The sequence below is a fragment of the Aegilops tauschii genome, chromosome 5 (assembly GCF_002575655.3).
Source record: "Aegilops tauschii subsp. strangulata cultivar AL8/78 chromosome 5, Aet v6.0, whole genome shotgun sequence".
Lineage (NCBI taxonomy): Eukaryota > Viridiplantae > Streptophyta > Magnoliopsida > Poales > Poaceae > Aegilops > Aegilops tauschii.
The window spans coordinates 569,941,183-569,962,182 of record NC_053039.3 but is presented as its reverse complement, the minus strand read 5'-3'; the positions used below and the strand labels follow the sequence as shown (position 1 = coordinate 569,962,182).

The window sequence follows — 21,000 nt, the reverse complement described above, 5'->3', positions numbered from 1 at the left end:
TTTTCTGAAATATTTGAGAATATCTGGCACTGAGAACACAGCAGGAGGGGCAAGCACCTGGCCACGAGGGTGGAATATTGATCACTTGAGTGAACCTTATGATGTTTCGAGGATACCTTTTCTTTCGAGGCCTTGGAATGAAGCAGTATGCAGGAGACTCGTCGTCACTTGAAGGATTCCCGAAGAAGTTTGTCATAGTAGAAGAGGCACATGCGATGCCAGCCATGCTGGAGTCGGAATCTTCATTGGATTCTTATTCTTCTTCGGAACCTGACGATTCTTCTTCTTCGGAGTCCATTTCCTTGCCGATGTAAGCCTTTGCGTTGCAAGAGGTGTTCTTGTGGTTGGAGGAGGACTTGGAAGGATTCTTTGAGGAAGATCTTGACGAAGATTTTGAGGTGAGTTGTCCTTCTTCTTGAAGAACTTCTTTGTTTTCTTCTCATCATCTGAATCGTAGTTCTTGCTCTTGCCTTTGCTTTGATGGTTGCTCCAATCATATCTCCCACTAGCAGGGATTTTAGCTTCCCAGAGAGGATAGTCTGAAATGAAGTGTCCAGGTTTTTTGCACTTGAAGCAGGTGTATTCTCTGAAAGATTTTGAAGATTTTGACCCTCCAGAGTTGCTTGAACTTCTTTTCTGGAACTGGCTCTTCTTGTGGAAACGTTGGAATCATTTTGTGATTAGTGCGAGATCTTTGCTGAGACGTTCTGGATCATCTGAATCTTCTTCTGCATTTCCTTCTGAGGAGGAATCAGTTACGGCCCTGAGAGCATGATTTTTGCGTTGAATTGAGCCATACAGATCTCTTTTGTCTTCTTCCTATTCCTCGTGTGTGTTCAGTTTTTCCATGACGTCAGCAGAGTTGAGGCTTTTGAAATCAGGACGCTCTCGAATCATCAGAACAAGCGTATCAAATGAAGTGCCAAGAGATCCTAGCAACTTCTTCACAACCTCATGGTCAGTGATATCTTTGGCACCGAGTCCTTGAAGTTCATTTGCTATGTCACTGAGGCGATCGAAGGTTTGCTGACAGCTTTCATTTCCAATTCGCTTGAAGCGATTGAACTTCGCCCAAAGAGTATCAATTCGAGCTTCTTTCTGAGTTAAGACTGCTTCATTGACCTTTTCGAGGACATCCCATAGCTCCTTCGTGGTTTCACACTGGCGATACCGAAGGAATTGCGCTCGAGAGAGATGACCACCAATTTCATCTTTGGCTTGAGCATCCAGCTGAATAAGCTTCTTTTCTTCATCGGTAGGAGCTTGAGGAATAACAACTATGAACCCGATATGCACAACGTTCCACATATCATCATCAATAGCTTGAAGAAGGATCTTCATCTTCTCTTTCCAGAAGGGATAGTCCATTCCATCGAATATAAGAATCTTGAGATGCGACTTGTAGTTCACTAAAGACATATTTAAACTCCAAAGTTGTTAAACTAAAATAAGCAGAGTCAAGGAGTACCTTGCTTTGATACCACTTGTAGGAACGAAGTATGTCTAGAAGAGGGGGGTGAATGGGAGTTTTAAATTTTCTTTGGAAAACTAAAAATCTCCCAGAACCCAGCAGCGGAAGAAATAACAAACAGACTAAGATGAACCACAACACATAACCAAAGGGAAACTAAGGCATGCATCGAAGTAAAGTACATGAATAAAATGCATTGAAGGAATACTGGAGTACAGAGGTGACCGTAGGTGCTCGATGGCGACACAATATTTGCTCGACCAGTTCGTCTTTCTGCACAAGGACTACGTCTGGTTGGAGGGGCTGTGACTTAACACGGAAGATAAACTCTCTTCACCCTATTCTCCTCGACAATCGATTCGTCAACCGATGTCGATCACTCGTGGTAGATACTTGAGGGCGATCTCCAAACTTTTACAGACTTCTTCTTCGAGAACCACAATCACTCTTGGTCTCTGAAGAAATTGACACCTAACTGTCTTGAGAGTTTGCAGCTCTCAATAGTAATAGGCGGAGCATACTAAACTTAGATTCTAGTGATGCTTAACCACTATCTAATTCTTCGGCTCTAGGGTTTTTCTCTCGGTGGATTTTAAACTCAAATCTCTCAGAGAGGGGGTTGCTCAACAATCTACTCAGAACTCAAACAGAGCAGCCACTGGACAAAGCCGGTGCGGGGTGGCTATATATAGCCGCAGCCTTCCCAGATAGGAAATGACCATTTTGGACATGGAGTCCAGCCAATGGCCAACCGACACGTTCACAACGGTCGGATTTTGGAGCAACGGTAACGTTACTTGAGAAGCAAGTAATGCTAACTCTTCGCTCCGAGGCAAATCTCTCGCAGCGAAGAAGATCACAGTCTCTTGCTGGCAAGTATTTGCTCACAGCACAAAGAGATTTCTCTCACAGCTTTCATAGGTTTGGGTTTAGCATCAGCGAATCAAAGCTTCGAAATGCTATACCCCTCTTAATAGTACGGTGGTCCTATGACTCAATGAAATAAGAAGAATAACGAAATAAATGCTACGTCTTCACTTTGTCTTCATTCTTCCTCGACCGCAGTCATTTGCTTTGAACAATCACCGAAGCAATTGCTTAGACTTCAGCAATTTTTAGGGGTCACTCTTGTTAGCTTTATCCTCGGTGATAAACTTCACTGCTACGCAGGAAGATTATCTCCATCGTTTTCATCAAACTCCTCGATTACTCCAGGGACCTGTTACTCTGTGTGCACTAGCAAACACATAAGTCCCAGACTGTTTATGTCAACAAACTCCAAAACATAAGGGGCCTATCATTGCACCAACAAACTCCCCCAAGTTTAGACCTCGCTTGTCCTCAAGCGGAAGCCGATATTGAAAATCATGTCCACATGTTTAGAGAGAGAGGTGTCGATAAAAATAAAATATGGACATACTAGCATCATGCTTATTATTATAACAGCAACAAACTTTATCATACCTTCTCATGAACAAGTAATAATTCAAAACAACATCAAAGTAAAAATCATAAACCTTATTGAAAACCAAGAAACTATGTTCTCAGTCAACTTTGCAACTACAATTCATCATATTTTTTAGGAAGGGTCTCGTGTCGAAGCCTTTAGGCAAGTCCACATACTCAACCATCATCTAATCTTCTACGATTGCTAACACTCACAGCATACATATGAGCAAAAATATTCAATCGGACACATAGGAAGATAGGGGCTTATAGTTTCGCCTCCCAACTTATTCACCTCAAGGGTGATGTCAACAATAATAACTCATGATCACTCACATTCAACTGGATATATGTGCCCAGATATTTCCTCACCACATGATGCTTGCAGAAGGAGAAAATATTAAAAAAAAGGAATATGGAAGAATACTTTGACTCTTGCATAAAAGTACATACATAAAAGTAAAAGATAGGCCTTCGCAAAGGGAAGCAGAGGTTGTCATGCGCTTTTTGGTTTGTATGCACAATCCCTTAATGCAAAAGAACATCACATTATATTTCTCCTTATGATAGCAACCTTTATTATGCAGTCCATCGTTTTTATTACTTTTCCATCACAAGTTCATCAACGCTCAATTTTCTCTTACACTAAATGATCAATTTTGGCAAAGTTAGGAAAAGTTAGCTTTGACGGAGACGTATAAGGGCACTACAATACTTAACTCTTACACGTCCACATATTTCTTACTCTGTGAATAAAGTGTGTAGTATTTACATGCACCCACTACTGTTCACTGGACTGCAGTTAAAAGGATTGTGAGGTATCTAAAAAGTTTAGGAGAGCTCGGACTAAGAATTGTCAAGTCTCCATCTATGCTTGTGTCTACCTACTCTGATGCAAATTGGGCAGGGTGTGCTGATGATAGAAGGTCCACTGGTGGATTTACTATGTTCTTGGGAACAAATCTTATATCATGGGGTGCGCGAAAACAGGCTACAGTCTCAAGGTCTAGCACTGAGGTTGAGTATAAAGCTATAGCAAGTGCTACAGCTGAAGTGATGTGGATTCAAACATTACTTTATGAGCTTGGAGTTAAAACTCCACGAGCTGCTAGATTATGGTGTGATAATCTTGGTGCAACCTATCTTTCAGCTAATCATGTTTTCCATGCATGCACAAAGAAAATCGAAGTTGATTTTCATTTTGTCAGAGAAAGAGTAACACGCAAGTTACTTGACATAAGGTTCACTCCTACTGGTGATTAACTAGCTGATGGCTTTACAAAACCACTTACTATGAGAAGGTTCGAGGAGTTCAAGAACAATCTCAACCTTGGAGTTCCTTAGGTTTAGATTGAGGGGGGGGGGGGGGGGGGTGTTGGAATACATTGTAATGAGATAGGACTAGTGGTTTAAACTTTCTAGAAACCTGTTCTATCTCTTCTTCGGTTTCTCTCCCTCGTTACCGACCTTCTCTGTAACTCTCAATCAGACTCTCGATCGATCTACTTGTAAGCCATGGCGTCGCTTGTATAAATAAAATGGCGGCCCGAGAAAAGGGTTCTACGCTTCCCAAATAATCTTATAACTAGTGGTTGGGGCCCGCCTTTGTGGACCGCTTGAGAGAAAGCTATGCGCACCTCACCATCATGTCAATTTTTTTAAAGAATATCCTCGCGTCACGTGGACATCACAACCATCTTAAAAGGAAAAGAAAAAGGCGTAGAAAAACTTTTCTAAAAAAAAGTCTCCCTACCATTTAAAAATTTTATAAAAAAACTTTCTCACCATGACCATTCAGCACGCGCCACATGACGTAGCTGGTTGGCAACCATTCTACCGCCTTTTAATGGGTTTAATTAATGTGTTCTTGCTGTGTATCTCTGTCTGAATGCATGTCGCAAATAGTTTGATTGATGCTATGTATCTAGGCTGAAATCGTATATATAGGTTGGGCCAAACTGTCCAATCCGTGTTGGCCATCTAAACAATTTACATCATATCCATTCAGATGTAAGAGAGTAGAACTTGATCAGTTTTCTCCATGTCCACTCAGATGTGTACACAACTTTTCAGTCGGATCATACAGAACCAGCCTGCCCTCGCGAATTTCGGATCGCCCCCGCATCGTCCCCCACTTGGGCAGCTCGGGCGGACCTCCCTTACCAAGCCGACGGGGCACCCTTCCCCTCATCCCTTCCTTCGTCACCGCTGGAGGAAGCCGTCGGGCGAAGCCGGGCGGCCGACATTGATTGCGGAGGTGCTCTCCTCCTCCCTGCACCGGGCCTAGATGGGGCGGAGCATCCACCCGCGCGGAGGCGCATCCCCTTATCCGGTTTGCAGCGGAGCGACGGCCTGCCTCCGGCGGCAGCGCGAGGCGGCAAGGTGGTGATGGGTGGTTGCAGCGGGGGCCCTTGGAGCTGGGCGGCGGCCCCCTTGGTGTCGCCTCGCTGTTCGGTGGCGAGGCGAGGCTGGCGGGCTCCAAGTGGTTGGCTGTCGCCCATCACTATGAGGCGTGTGAGGATTGTTTACTCCATCTATAGTCTTGTCTGGTGAGACAATTATTTCGCCTCAGCTCACTGTGGCTCCGACGGTCTCGCCAATAAGTTCCTCTCAGAGTGCTTGTGGCGTCAACATCGGATTAGCTCTCCTTGTACGGCCTTTGCCTTCTTCCTCATGCCGATGGGTCATGCTTCAGACTTTCGTTGCCGGCATCTCATGGCATCAACCTTTGAATTTTCGATCGTGGTTACAATGACTCACATATGTTGTGGCCATGCACATCAGGTGTGACATCGAACTAGGCTGACGACGCACCAACGGCTTGTGCAGGTCTGAGATGGCGGCGTTGTATTCCCCTTGTATGTTTGAAATGTTTTATTTTCCGCAAGGGTGTTCTTCTCCAATCCAATAACCATGGGAGCGCCAAATCAATGGCTTCTCCCCAAGCTTCAGTGCAGCACTCGTTTTTTTAGGCAAACTTGCAAAGCATTTTATTAATCCGTCGCAATGTTTACAGGGACGAAGCAAAGATCTCTAGGGTGGCCTAACCAAACATGACGACCGGTCCCTAGAGTTTATCAGTGCAGCACTCGTACATGTCAATTCGGAAAAAGAAAAATAAAGTGGCCCAGAAAACGGGAGGAGCCCAAAAGAGAAGAAAATAAGAGGCCCAGAAAACCGAGCACTGCCCCCGAAATCTTTTCCTCCTCCCACCGCAGCAGCTCAAAATTTTCCCCAGAAACCCTCGCCGCATCCACCCACACCCACACCCACCATGCCGCCGCCGCCGCCCCCTGCGCTGCCGGACGAGCTTCTCGAGGAGATCTTCCTCCGCCTCCCACCGGACGAGCCCGACCACCTCCTGCGCGCCTCCCTCGCCAGCAAGCTCTGGCTCCGCCTCCTCTCCGGCGCTCGATTCCGCGGCCGCTACCGGGACTTCCATGGAGCTCCCCCCATGCTCGGCTTCCTTTATTCCTGGCTCTACAACTCCCGCCCGGAGGCGGAAGACCCTGTCCCACACTTTGTCCCCACCACGAAATTCCGTGCTTGCATTCCCGACGACGACTGGGGGGACTGCGAATATGATGCGTGGGACTGCCGCCATGGCCGCGTTCTCCTTGGAGATACGGGCCATCAACCCATGACGCTCGTCGTTTGGGACCCCATGACGGGCCGTCGGAGGGAGCTGTACGCGCCCAGCCCTGTGGGCTACAGCTACGGGGCAGCTGTGCTCTGCGCCGTGACCGGCTGTGACCACCGCACTTGTCACGCAGGCCCCTTCCAGATCGTCTTTGTCAGCCTGGACAATGGTGAAGATGATCGTGTTGCACAGGCGTGCGTGTCCCTGCCGGTGACGGGTGACCACAGCAAGCCGTGCTTTCGTTCTCATTTTGATTAGTGGACCGAGCCTTGCTCTGCTCTTCATCTTGACTCCGATGTGTACATCTACAGAACACCCCCTGTCTTGGTCCAAGACGCACTTCACTTCAATCTTTATAGTTATGCCAGTGATGACGTAGTAGGAATTCTCAAGTACGACTTGAGCTCTAATAGCTTATCACTGATTGATATGCCGCTTGCGTGGTCTGTCCATGCCAATGCTTCTATCCTCATGACGATGGAGGATGACAGTTTGGGGTTTGCACATGTCTACGGGTTAATCCTCAATCTGTGGTCAAGGCACATGGGTTCTGACGGAGTTGCGTCATGGACTCGGCATACAGTCATCGATATCAAGGACATTCTTCCCATTGGAAATCCAAATAAAAGACTTAGGCTGATTGGATCTGTGGAAGGCACTGATATCATTTTCGTGACCACATATCTTGGCATATACGAGATTAATCTCAAGTCACTGCAGTGGAAGAAGCTGTGCGAGAGACGGGAATACTGCACTTTGATTCCGTACATGAGTTTCTACCATCCGCCTGGTACATCTATATGTTCTTTCTTGTCAATTTTTATTTGTGGGTTTCACATAATACTGCTTGAATGTCTAATCAGATTGAAAGTTATATTTGATTGTTCAGCTGTGAGCAAATTTTGTGTGCTATGTAACATTCTTACACCTAAGGCCCAGTTTGGATTGGATGTATTTTTTGTGTGCTGCCCTGTATTAAGTTAAAACTTGAGTTAAATACCTGGGAGCACACTAATTTTACACTGAGCCCAAACAGGGTCTAATTATGTTTATCGCTAGCTAGCTGACAATTTTATATGTTACCGTGTCATCTCCTTTTTTTTTGCGATCACACACTTACGAATCTATGTTTGCAGAAAGTAAAGTTACAGAAAGGGAGGAAAGGTGGGACACTCAGATGCGGCTCAATGACGACATAGGGTTGAGTATGGTCAAGGGAAGGCTGCCCCTTTCATCAACAGGAAAGATGACCAGACCACCTGAAGTTGGAGGTGACATGGGTCTTGTGATCATTTCTGTTGGTATTCAGTAGCTGTTGTAGTGGTACTTGTTTTCTCATCGTCTTGTTGGCTTTTGGTAGTATGCTTGATAATTCCCCCGTGTTACTGGCATGCATAACTGGGTGAATGGATTATCTTATAACGAATCTCCAGTTTCTTGCAGCAGCATCAACGATGTCTTCCATTGTTTAATTTGCTTGAGAATGCATAGTCGGTTAGTTTGCTATTTTAAAAACTCTACAGTTTGCTCTCCTAACTTTTATCCAGTTTCCAGATTCATCTCCCAAAAGGGGAGGGGGAGATGGTGAGATCCCGACCATGGTACCATTGCTTAGTTTTTGCATGGTAGCTCGCGCATGTCAATTAATCTTGTGAATTCAGTTACTGCTACATGTCCAGTGCTGATGTTGCCGCAGTTCTATTAGAAAACTACAGGATGTTTGGTCAGAGAGTGCAATGCTACAGTGATAATTGCTACAACCAACCTCTGTTTCACCGATGCTTCTCATAGGCCTGGGCATACACTTGTGTCTCAACTCTTTCTCCCATCATGCAAACATCAGTATGCAGTTCACCATCTCTGAATGTTTTCTCTCTATTTACTAGTCTCCTTTTAGGGGTGCATATACAGCTAACACCACATGTTGATCAAACAATGCCCCACTTCCCGGTGGACAGCAAAAACTGCTTAAATGTATATATGTAGGATGCAGTTCGAACTCCATCGTCAAATGTCGTGTCTAGATACCGTGTTGCTGTAATTGATTGTTTCTCCATGCCTTGGATTTTATAATGGCATCTCTGCTGTTTCAGTTCTCTCAACTCACTGGGCTGGACTGCGTCCAGCGTCTCTTAATAGCTTCCCGAGTTTCAGAACTTTTCCTAGCGCCTAGGGAGTGTGTTTCGATCTTGTATTTTTCACCCTAGTATTGTTCTTTGAAAACATTCCATTCAACCGCATCATGCTTATAACATACCATGTTTTGATGAGTAAAACTTCCTCTCTAGGGTTGAATTCTCTCAGCTCGCCTTGATGGACCCAGACACTCAGTCCAGCGACTCTAGCTTGTAGCTTCTTGAGTCTCAGAGAGCAGATAGTTCCGTAAAATTCCCATCCAACCACATCATTATTATCATACCCAAAATGTACTACCTGTTTTGTGTCCATGACAAAAGAATCATGGGTTATTATTCCTTTCTATTTGTTTTCAGATCATGGGTTCCAGAAGGTGTGTGGAAAGAATACGGGATGTATGAAACAATTAGAAAGCATTCACTCATTATACATTTCTGCGTACCAATTATACAAGTCTCGAGAACCGAATCCATGAAAATATAACGGATGCACAAAGCATAATATGCCTCAATTTATTTCATGTGCACATAAATATGTATGCATCCATTAAAAAATAGTGATGCCAGAGCAAGGAGAAAGTTCCACAGATAGCTCGGCTTATTACAGAAGTAATAAATCCTTTCTCTCTCAAGCTCTTGATAGCCTCGTTGATGCTCTCGGGTCCATGCCCAAATTTCTTATCATGTCATCTGCGCACCTGCACACCGAATAGAAAAAATAACAACTTCAGGAGTCCGCTTTCCCATATGGTGAAAATGAACAGATTAAGTACTCTCTACAATGTTGGTCGGAGAACATCTACTATGTCCCTGAAGCCTCAACAGGAAATAAAGTAAGAAACAAGTAGCTAATATCCAACACTGCATTGTTCTCCATTTGATTCCAAGGAATACACTTGAGAAAGCGCTTGCAGAGAATGTTTACTTACTTTTCTGGCACTACAGAGTTGGGATAAGTTTCGTGTATGATCTCCCGTTTACTAAAGGAACTTTATATGCAAGGATATGTGCCAGCTGCCAGGGCAACATCTTCAACGTTTATCCATCCAAAACTGACCTGGGGCATGTCGAAGATGATCCTGCATGAAAATATGAAGAATTTCTCATCAAGAGTCAAACAGAAATGTCTTGAAAGAGAGCACAGCCCACTGTAATTTTAACTCTTTCTTCGAGACATATATAAGCATCTATTGTCTTCATGTTTTCCCTTGGACGCTAAATATTTCAGGCCTCTGAAGCTCCAAGTGTCCAAATAAATGGAAGCACAAGGCACCATTGGCCAGACTCCCATAGTAAACAATTAAATGTCCACGTATGTGGTAAGATAATCCAAGCCAATTAAACACAGTCCTCTTATTTATATTTCGAACAAGAAAACATTCACCATATTCTTTCTTGTTGTAACTTGCAGCTTCAGGTGCACAAATTATTAGCTAGACAAAGAATTAAGAGTTGCTCAAGTCAGTTCCCAGAACACAAAACAAACATAATTCATCATCGCTTGGAATACTCTTGCTGCTCAAACAATATCACTTCCTGGTGGAAAACAAAAAACTGTCTGAAGCTGTATCTAGTGAAGAACATGCAGAGAGATTTTCTATAGAGGTTTCGAGAAATGGACAATGTTTTGATGAATAAAACTGGCTTGCAACCCTGAAGATCAACAATGTTTTGATGAATAAAATTGCCCTTCCAGGGCCTCTTTCCATCCAAAGAAGAAGAAATAGGCCGATCACTAGAGCAAATGGTCTAGACAGGCCATGGCGAATGGTGGGAGCTTTGGTGGCTACTTGTGCCGGTTATATTATATTGATTTAATATACAGGAAGTAGATGTATGCTTCAGCAGAACTATCATCAAACATCGTCGTGTCGTTTCTCGATGTTGTGTTGTAGCTTCCAGAGTGTTTCAGAACCTCCCCTACCACCGACGGAGCCCATTTCGATCTTCTATTTTCCGCTCTAGTATTGTTCTGTTGAATTTCCCAGCAGGGCTTGAGACATACGTCACTAGCTAGGCTCTCATCATCAAACTACATTGCGATGCTACATACTCAGTCCTGGCTGATTCCAGCTTCTTCAAGTGTCTTCTACATACTCAGTCCTCTTCCCACTCTTGTGCTTTAATAGTCATAAAATTGGAACAACCAGATCTCGAGGTATTGAAATAACAACCAGATCTCTATGTTTTCTGTTGCGATCGTAGTAATGAGATGGACATCGTAGGATGCATGTCTGAATAGCATCAGGCAACTAGACATCACATTTTGGTGGACTACAACTTAACAAAACACTAGCTGCAACAACACCATCGTAATTGCTGTGGATGCCATTGGTACGGCGACGAAAACGCTGCATTACCTAGCAAACACGCACTGCTCCAGCTCCAACAAATCCGGACTAAACTGAGATCACAATCATATCTTGGGAATTTGAATCCCCAGGGGTGTTGGTGTACTCATGTTGGTGTCAAATGCCATGAGAAAGTTCAAAGACAGCATTAAATACTTTACGGAGAAATGCTGACAAAAATGATGCCATTATTCTCGTTACTTGCAAAGTGCAGACATTCATAGGATTGTACGAGTGGGCGCACCTCTGGGGTGCACAGATCAGCATCAGCATACAGCCGGGAACTTTTCCAGACAAGATGCAATTCTCTACCACGTCATGGTCAGCCTTAACTGCTTCAGTCAGTGTTGATGTTAACAACACAAATTCAGAAAGGCGGGTCTATAAACATATAAGGTTTCCTAAGAAGAGTGAAGGAATTTGAGTGATGCCTCCCGCAGGTGAACATATCAACATAGAGCAGGCAAGTACTAAATAAATAGAAAAGCATGCATCCAGACTCCGGTACACACATAATTTAGCTACGTACTACAGTGCGAGGTCCACACCAATCAAGTATTCTCAGGCATCAGTAGTTCAGTACCTAGAAATTTCAATTACTACTGGGCGCGCCACATACACAATCATCACTCCAGCAACAGTGAGACGACATAGCATTCCTTGACCATATTAGTCAGCGCATTATTATCTGCACGGACGAGGAGGATCCATGTGTGAGTCGCTCCTTGAAGCGATGCCTGCGAGCTTCATCCACCTGGGATCTCCTCGGGTCAATGGCATCGCATTCCTTGCATGGGACTTCACCACGCAACTCGATTCTCTTCAACCCCACAGCTTGTTCTGTTGGAATATTAGGCAAGTTCATGATTAATTCCAGTAAATAATTCATGACTAGAAGAAATACTAGTATGCAATAATCTAGCAAACTAGAAGAACAACAAGACATGCATAACAGCAGCAAACACGTAATAATAGCTGTAGAGACAGACATGAACAGAGGATGTTGGACGTACTTTATCGTTAGCTATTATGGGTGCGACGGTGTTGATGACGATGTTGGCGACGATCTGCTGCTGACGGCGATGAATACGACGATGAGTAGCACCACCCGACTTGGACGGAAGACGACCCGTGATGACGAATTTGAGCAGTCGCGCACAGCGCTTCCCAAAAACCTAATTCGTCCTCTCTCTGTGTAGGATCGCAAAGACGAACAGTTCCGGAGACCTGCTCTCCCACGCGCCGATGCACGCCGGCGTTTGGGATGGAGTAGACTACGATGGCGGCGCAAGTTGTGAGATGAGGCAAAACCCTAGGTGTTTTCGGTGTGTCTCTGGCCGCAGCCGGTAGCTGTATATATATCAGGACCAAAGGCGGTATTGTGTCCCGGACAAGAAATCAAAAACTTGTCTGCCAAGACATAAAAATAAAACGGCAAAAGGAAGCTGCACTCTTGCAAGGAGACGGATCGGATTTCGGCGGACCATTCACGCGCATGTCGCATGTACGCGCCGCCTCGGCACGGCACGGCGAGGCGAGGCGAGCGAGCGCGCGCGTGTGGTTTTCCCTTTCTCTTCTCACACACCACTTAGAGTGATGGAGAGAACCCACTATATAAAGAGGTCCAACTCTTCTTCAACTTCTGGGGTGGGACTAAACTTAGCACCACCACTTGCCATTTTACACATGGGCTTTGAGATTTCAGAAATTGCTATGGGCCTAGCCTATTAATTCTAACAATCCCCCACCAGATCTCAAATACCCATTTAGAGATTTGCCTTCTCTCACCACTTGTTTAATATACCAGTGTTTCAGCAGAGACTGTTAAGTTGAACTTCTGCCTAGAACTTTAAGCTACATCCATTCACAACTTGACAATGGACTATGCCTTGAATTGCTAGTTTTGTGTGAACAGGTTTCACTCAAAGTCTTAACCAGTACCTGACCGCCAGTAGGCTACCCCGCGGTTTGGAGCTTATACGTCATACTCCCTGGTCTCTTCGTGAGCTTACTAGAGATCACCCAAATCTCATAGACTGCGACGTTTACAGTCAGAACTCATATAGGTGTGTTCTTTCAAGAATGCTCTGTAGGACAGCGTCTTTGCTAATTATAGCCAATAGAACCACGTTAAGGCATGTTGCCAACCTGCCTTACAGATCTGAGCCTTACAGCTCTGAGAGTTTTGCATCTTCACTTGGAGACGATCATTAGTTATTACTCTCCTCAGTTAACCAATAGCTTGTTCTTCCCAGATCCTAATTCACGGGATCTCCGATCACAAAGGTTTGGTTACTACTATGGTGTAACATCTATGGGTCTCATACCCATCTCCCTCGATGCAATATCTATCACATTTCGTGATAGTCCCTTTGTAAAGGGATCTGCCAGGTTTTTGACTGTTTGTATATACGTAACAGTTATTACTCCGGAGTTTCTCAACTTCCTGACAGACTTCAAACGTCTCTTCACGTGTCTTGATGACTTTGCATTATCTTTAGAATTGTTCACTTTAGCGATAACCGTTTGGTTATCACAATTCATAAGAATAGCCGGTACAGGTTTTTCAACAACCGGCAAGTCCATCAAGAGCTCACGCAGCCATTCTGCCTCAACAGTAGCTGTGTCCAAAGCAGTTAATTCTGCTTCCATAGTTGACCTCGTCAATATGGTTTGCTTGCAAGACCTCCATGACACTGCGCCACCACCATGAGTAAATACATACCCACTTGTTGCGTAAAGTACATCAACATCGGAGATCCAATTTGAATCACTATATCCTTCTAGCACAGCAGGATGCCCTGAATAAGTAATTCCGTAACTCATAGTACCTCTCAGATAGCGCAAGACCCTTTCTAGTGCATGCCAATGATCATCACCCGGGTTGGACATGAACCTACTCAGTTTGCTCACAGCAAAAGAGATATCTGGTCTTGTAGCGCTAGCTAAGTACATGAGTGAACCGACAATTTGAGAGTATCTTAATTGATCTCTCGTTTCTTTCTTGTTCTTTCTGAGTGTCACGCTGGGATCATAAGGTGTTGGAGAAGGCTTGCTATCCATAAAACCGAATCGGTTCAAGACCTTCTCAGCATAGTGAGATTGCGTTAATGTAATCCCACTCTCATCCTTAATAAGTTTGATGTTTAGAATTACATCGGCTTCTCCCAGATCTTTCATGTCAAAACTTTTTGATAGAAAAGACTTGACCTCATTAATTGCATTAATGTTTGTACCAAAGATCAGTATGTCGTCCACATACAAACATAATATGACACTATTGCCCCCACCATGGCGATAGTAAACACACCTATCAGCCTCGTTAATGACAAATCCTGCAGAAGTCAGAGTTCTTTCAAACTTCTCATGCCATTGCTTAGGTGCCTGTTTCAGACCATACAAAGATTTTAACAACTTGCACACCTTTCTCTCTTCACCCTTTACCACAAACCCGTCAGGCTGATCCATATAGATCTCCTCTTCCAACTCTCCATTGAGAAAAGCTGTCTTTACATCCATTTGATGAATGATAAGACCATAAGAGGCAGCCAAGGAAAGTAACACTCGAATGGTGGTCATTCTAGCAACGGGTGAATAGGTGTCAAAGTAATCTTCGCCTTCTTTCTGAGTGTAGCCCTTGGCCACTAGCCGCACCTTGTACTTATCAATAGTACCATCAGGCTTTAGCTTCTTTTTGAACACCCACTTACAACCCACAGGTTTACAACCATATGGTCTATCAGTTAGTTCCCAAGTTCCATTAGAAAGAATTGAGTCCATCTCATTATGAACAGCTTCTTTCCAATCATCTACATCCGGAGATGCATATGCTTCTGCAATCGTCTTGGGTGTGTCGTCCACAAGGTATACAATGAAATCATCACCAAAGGATTTTGCAATCCTTTGTCTCTTGTTCCTTATAGGAACTTCATTGTTATCCTTCTCAAGGACTTCCTCATGTGATTGTTCGAAATATTCATCAGTTGTACTAGATTCAGGAATTATCTCAGAAGAAAAACTAGCAATGCTATGCATATCTTTCATAGGAAATATGTTCTCAAAAAATGTTGCATCACGAGATTCCAATATAGTATCAACATGCATATCAGGTACTTCAGATTTTACCACTAAAAACCTATAAGCAATGCTCCGTTGAGCATACCCTAGAAAGACACAATCCACTGTCTTTGGTCCAAGTTTGCGTTTCTTAGGAATAGGAATATTGACCTTTGCCAAACATCCCCAAGTGCGCAAATAAGAAAGTGATGGTTTTCTCCCAACCCACTCCTCATAAGGGGTTTTCTCCTTATTATTGTTGGGAACTCTATTCAGGACATGACATGAAGTCAATAGAGCCTCCCCCCACCATGCCTTAGATAAACCAGCAGTGTCTAACATGGCATTCACCAAGTCAGTCAATGTGCGGTTTTTCCTCTCGGCCACTCCATTTGATTGAGGTGAATAGGGAGGCGTCCTCTCATGAATAATACCATGTTCCTCATAAAATTCATCAAAAACTTTGGGAAAATACTCTCCACCACGATCGGACCTAAGACGCTTGATCTATCTCTCTAGTTGATTTTCAACTTCAGCTTTATAGATTTTAAAGTAGTCTAATGCTTCATCTTTAGTTTGCAACAAATAAACATAGCAAAATCTAGTCGCATCATCAATCAAAGTCATGAAATATCTCTTTCCACCTTTTGTCAACGCACCATTCATCTCACAAAGATCAGAATGTATGAGTTCTAGAGGTGCCAAGTTTCTCTCCTCGGCAGCCTTATGAGGCTTTCGAGGTTGCTTAGATTGCACACAACTATGGCACTTAGAACCTTTGGCAACTGTGAAGTTCGGAATTAAACTCATGCTGGATAGCCGAGACATTAAACCAAAATTAATATGACATAAACGAGAGTGCCAAATACTTGCATCATCATTAACACTAGCACAAATTTGGTTTATTAACTTATTGCAAAAATCTGAAAGGGAAAAGCGGAACAAGCCTACGCACTCATAGCCTTTTCCTATAAATTGTCCAAATCTTGACACGATTACTTTATTGGACTCTAAAACTACCTTAAATCCATCTCGACATAGAAGGGAGCCGCTAACTAGATTCTTGTTCATAGTAGGGACATGCTGCATGTTCCTTAGTTGCACGATCTTTCCCGAAGTAAACTTCAGATCCACCGTGCCAATGCCACGAACAGAGGCATGTGACCCATTCCCCATTAGGACAGAAGAATCCCTTGCGACCTGATAAGAAGTAAACAGGGAGATGTCAGCACACACATGAACGTTAGCACCCGAATCAATCCACCACGAAGATGATTGAAATACTGAAAGCACAATAGGTAAATTACCATACCCATCAGTATTGCTAGCGGTCACCATGTTGATAGTCTTGGAGCTTGCTTTCCCTCTGCGGTCTGCACATTCAGGGCATTCCTTGGAAAAGTGTCCAGGCTTCCCACAGGCGTAGCACTCTAGCTCAGCCTTGTTGAACTTCTTCTTCTTGAAGGTAGTAGTCTTGGTAGGCTTGTTGAAAACAGGTTTGTTTTTCCCTTTGTTCTTGTTCTGTGGGTACCTCTGCACCATGTTAGCAGTAAGCTGAACCTCACCTCCTTTTTCAGTAGTATCTTTATCCCGAGCTTTTTCTTCAACATCAAGAGATGCAATCAGATTTTCAACTGATATCTCCTGTCTCTTATGCTTCAGAGTTGTGGCGAAATTCCTTCATGAAGGAGGCAACTTTGCAATCATGCACCCAGCCACGAATTTGTCGGGTAGAACACATTTAAGGAGTTCAAGTTTCTTCACAATGCACTGTATCTCATGAGGTTGTTCAACCACAGAACGGTTATTCATCATCTTGTAGTCATGAAAACTCTCCATGATGTACAGTTCACTGCCTGCATCTGTTGCACCGAATTTTGCATTCAGTGCATTCCACATAACCTTTCCGTCATTTATGTGCATGTACACATCACACAGACGGTCAGCAAGAACACTCAGAATGCATCCCACAAACATAGTAGTGGCTTCCTGGAATTTTCTCTGAACTTCGTCAGTCATTCCCTCTGAAGCACCAACACTAACGTGGAAAACTTTCAGAGCAGTAAGCCAGAGCGTGGTCTTCACCTGCCACCTCTTAAAGTGCACACCGGTAAACTTATCAGTTAGGTTTTTGGATTGTTGGAATATTAGGCAAGTTCATGATTAATTCCAGTAAATAATTCATGACTAGAATAGATACTAGCATGCAATAATCTAGCAAACTAGAAGAACAACAAGACATGCATAACAGCAGCAAACACGTAGGACGGAAGACGACCCGTGATGACGAACTGTATATATATTAGGACGAAAGGCGGGCAAAAGGAAGCTGCGCTCCTGCAAGGAGACGGATCGGATTTCGGCGGACCATTCACGTGCATGTCGCATATACGCCTCGCCTCGCCTCGCCTCGCCACGGCCCGGCGAGGCGAGCGAGCGCGCGCGTGTGGTTTTCCCTTTCTCTTCTCACACACCACTTAGAGTGGTGGAGGGAACCCACTATATAAAGAGGTCCAACTCTTCTTCAACTTCCGGGGTGGGACTAAACTTAGCACCACCACTTGCCATTTTACACATGGGCTTTGAGATTTCAGAAATTGCTACGGGCCTAGCCCATTAATTCTAACACGTTCCACGACTAGCCATATATAGGCTGCCACCTTGTCTTCCTCCTCGAACCCGTCTATCATCAGCGACTTCAAGTTCATGTGCTTCAAATCCTTCGATGGGTCCCACACCACGTTGGTCTTCTCGGCATTATTGTCCCACGCATTGGCACATGCATGCCGAGTTCGAGATAACTTCATTCAAGGGCATACAAGGCAAATAACACGTGTTAATAATTAAACTTGACATCAACCCATTCAGGAGAATGTAATAAAAATAGAAACTAAATTTATCTGCATTTAAAAATTTGCAACATGCTCACTACTGGTATCAAATCTAAGTTTAGGCCCGTGCAGAAACGTTGCATGAACTAAATCCAAGGGAAAGTAAGACATGTGAATATGCTTCGGGTAACTCTAACACGAGGTATAATCCAACATGAATTTTTTCGTCTTGCATGGACATTGTCCCTCTGCAAAACTTAAATGGGGCGTCAAAAATTTGGTTTGCATTGCACTATCATTCATATACGTCACAATCCATGTATTCCATATATCCCAATTACTATGCAAACTATATGAAATATGTGATAGATTAGAGTTGGTCAGTGATTGAAAATCAGATTAACTTGCTCCTATGTTGTTAATACTGAATATTCGGAGACCTGTCATATTAGACAGAGTCATATCTAGGCTAAGGTGTGGATTAAATTAAAAAGAAGGTACGAGTAACAGGCTTACTCCAAACTTCTGCAGGGCAGGTGCAGCTTCAAGGATAAAAAGAGTCCAGCTCAGATCACACTCAGGGAAGATACCAGAAAGGGACGCATTGGACAGATTTCTGAATATAGCAGTGAGCTGCTTCGGATGTTCCGGCTGAATCCATATCTGCATCAAGAAGAGGAACACAAATAGACAGCTGAAATTGGTAACAAAGAACAGATGATATGTGTTCAGAAGAAATTTATACGGTGCATAGAAATTAACTTACCATTTGGTGGAAAAAATTGAGATGCAGTTCAGACAGGTTCAGTGCACTTCTTGACAGGCACTCACTCAGCTTGAATGGCGCCTTGGGATGAGTCCGAAGACAAGCGATGGCCACATGTCTAAGGTCGGGAACATAGTCAAGGCGCACCGGAGGGTTCTCGAAGCGCCAAATAAGGCACGAAGCTTGCCTAAGCTTAGGGACGGAGATGAGCTGAATCCGCTTGCACACAAAGTGCACTAGATTGAGCTCCTGTAGCCCAGAACACGGTGTGTCAATCTTCAGCACAGAGTGCTCAAAATTGACCATCCGGCAGGCTCTCAGGGCGAGGCTCTCAAGCTTAACGCAATTGCTAATGAGGTCGGTGACGTCAGAGTCCCCGAATGCAAGGTTTTCGAGTGTAAGACTCGTGAGCCACCGGAAGGCGACCTGGTAGGCACGGCAGAAGGACATGAATTGCTGCCCGAACTCGGTGAGCTCCGGGGCAGTGTTGTCCCCTGGCGGTGGAGATATTCGAAATTCGATCCATTTGGTCTTGCCACGGCTGACGACATCCTCGAGGGCGCGGCCGATGGAGCTGAGGTGAGGGGCCGACAGGTAGAAGCAGAGGGCGAGCGCCTTGATGGCATGGCTGCGCTGGCATTCGCAGCTGCGCTCGGCCGGAGGACATACGGAGAGCAAAGCGGCCGCGAAGGCGTCCATGCTCTCGACCAGCGTGGCTCGGCGGAAGCGGCTGACGCCGAGCAGCAGGACCGAGAGCTGGTGAGGGAGGTGGCGCCACCGCGTGGAGGCTGCGCCGGCGCGGACCGCGTCACGCAGGTCGAGGCGCGCGAGGATTCGGAGGAGGAGTTCGTCGGGGAGATCGCTGATCCTGTCCTCATCTCGGGCGACGTTGAGCTTGAGCGGCGGCGACTCCATGGTCGGGATTGGGGGGGAGATTGATGGACTGAAACCCTAGGTAGAAGCAATCGCCGAGATGCTCCGGCGTGTGGCCCGTGGATCTGGAAGGGACGGGGTGCGGCACCTCGGCAGCGCGGCCAGATCGCTGGATCCCGACTCCCGCCTCCTCCGCCTCCTCGATTCCCCTCCGGCGTGGTTAGCTTCGATTTGGTGGTTGCTTGGCTTGTGGGGGCACTGGATTGGACTGATTTGTGCTCTAGTGAGGAAGTGAGTGAGGATTCAACTGGGCTCCTGTCGGCGGCTGGAGTGGGGAGAGAGACGCGAGGAGGGGAGGAGGCAGACGGAGCTCGGCCCCAAGCAAACCTGGCCGAATAAGCTGGCCTTAGTGTGCCGGCCCGATAGCCCGCAAGTTCGGCCCGGCACGTCGCTAAATGGGCCGGGCCTCTCATGTGGCCCGTCTAGGGCCGCGAGGCTAGGCACCGTGCTTGTACCGCAAGGCTGGGCACGCGTACCAGCCCGACATGGCATGTCAACCAGCGACTGGACGTTGGACGCGTTCGTAGTTGAACTCGGGCATACTGTTAGCGGATGGAAGGAGTTTCTGGGCTGCAAACTTGCAGCAAAGCCTACAAGTGAACATAATTGGTATCCGCCACCCGCAGAATACATAAAGCTGAATCTTGATGCTTCATTCCATGCGTCCATAGGCAGAGGAGGTTTGGGTGTTATTGCACGCGGCAGCGGGAGGGTTGCGGAACCAAAACTTTGCTCTACAGGCTGAAGCTGAAGCTCCTCTTCAGGCTATTCAGACGGCGGAAGATCAATGTATGAGACATGTTATCTTCGAAATAGACTGCTTACCTCTCCACCAGGGCATCTCTTCTACTTCGGCCGACCGAGGACCACTTGGGGTGTTATTTCGGGAAGCCAAGTTCCAGCTGTGCCTAGGTTTTATTGAGCACAAAGTTCTCTTTCGCCCAAGGCAGACTAATGGGGCAGCGCATATGCTTGCCTCTCATGAGTGCGGGTGTCCTCCATATGACAGATATATGTTTTGCATATGGATCTCCCAATTGATGTAGCACGTGTTGTGACCGTCGAGATGGTCGGTCTTGCGTAAGTTTGGAATACAAGGTGTTCCAGTTCAAAAAATAAAATAGAGAAAATATGCGTGCTCCTCTTTTCCTTTTTGAAAATCCAAAACCATATATGAGAAAAATATATTTGTACCGAGAGTCACACCCCTAGACCCTGTGTATGTTGTCTGCGTCTATTGGCAGAAGAACTGCGGGTATAATTATATTCAGAGTCCAAGATGTGTATGATTTTCATCGGATGGATCTGTAATATGTCATCCTATATACATAAGAAGTTGATCCCCACTATCCTAATTATCTCAACATGCAC

General features: G+C 45.1%; 3 protein-coding genes across 3 annotated transcripts; 1 reads left to right on the top strand and 2 right to left on the bottom strand.

Annotated features, from left to right (window-relative positions):
* Positions 1-819: 819 nt before the first annotated feature.
* LOC141023190 (uncharacterized) lies at positions 820-1,368 on the bottom strand. Its single transcript, XM_073499530.1, has one exon. It carries the CDS (start codon positions 1,366-1,368, stop codon positions 820-822), a length of 549 nt encoding a protein of 182 aa, XP_073355631.1.
* Positions 1,369-5,524: 4,156 nt separating this feature from the next.
* Positions 5,525-8,029, top strand: LOC109746947 (uncharacterized). Its single transcript, XM_073499000.1, has 2 exons — positions 5,525-7,347; positions 7,694-8,029. The coding sequence occupies exon 1, from the start codon at positions 6,192-6,194 to the stop codon at positions 6,813-6,815; it is 624 nt and encodes a 207-aa protein (XP_073355101.1). The 5' UTR covers positions 5,525-6,191; the 3' UTR covers positions 6,816-7,347; positions 7,694-8,029.
* Positions 8,030-11,328: 3,299 nt separating this feature from the next.
* On the bottom strand, positions 11,329-19,634 carry LOC109746946 (uncharacterized). Its single transcript, XM_040391276.2, has 4 exons — positions 18,697-19,634; positions 18,447-18,593; positions 17,729-17,900; positions 11,329-11,883 (listed from the first exon to the last, which is right to left on the bottom strand). The coding sequence occupies exons 1-4, from the start codon at positions 19,609-19,611 to the stop codon at positions 11,717-11,719; spliced, it is 1,401 nt and encodes a 466-aa protein (XP_040247210.1). The 5' UTR covers positions 19,612-19,634; the 3' UTR covers positions 11,329-11,716.
* Positions 19,635-21,000: the final 1,366 nt, after the last annotated feature.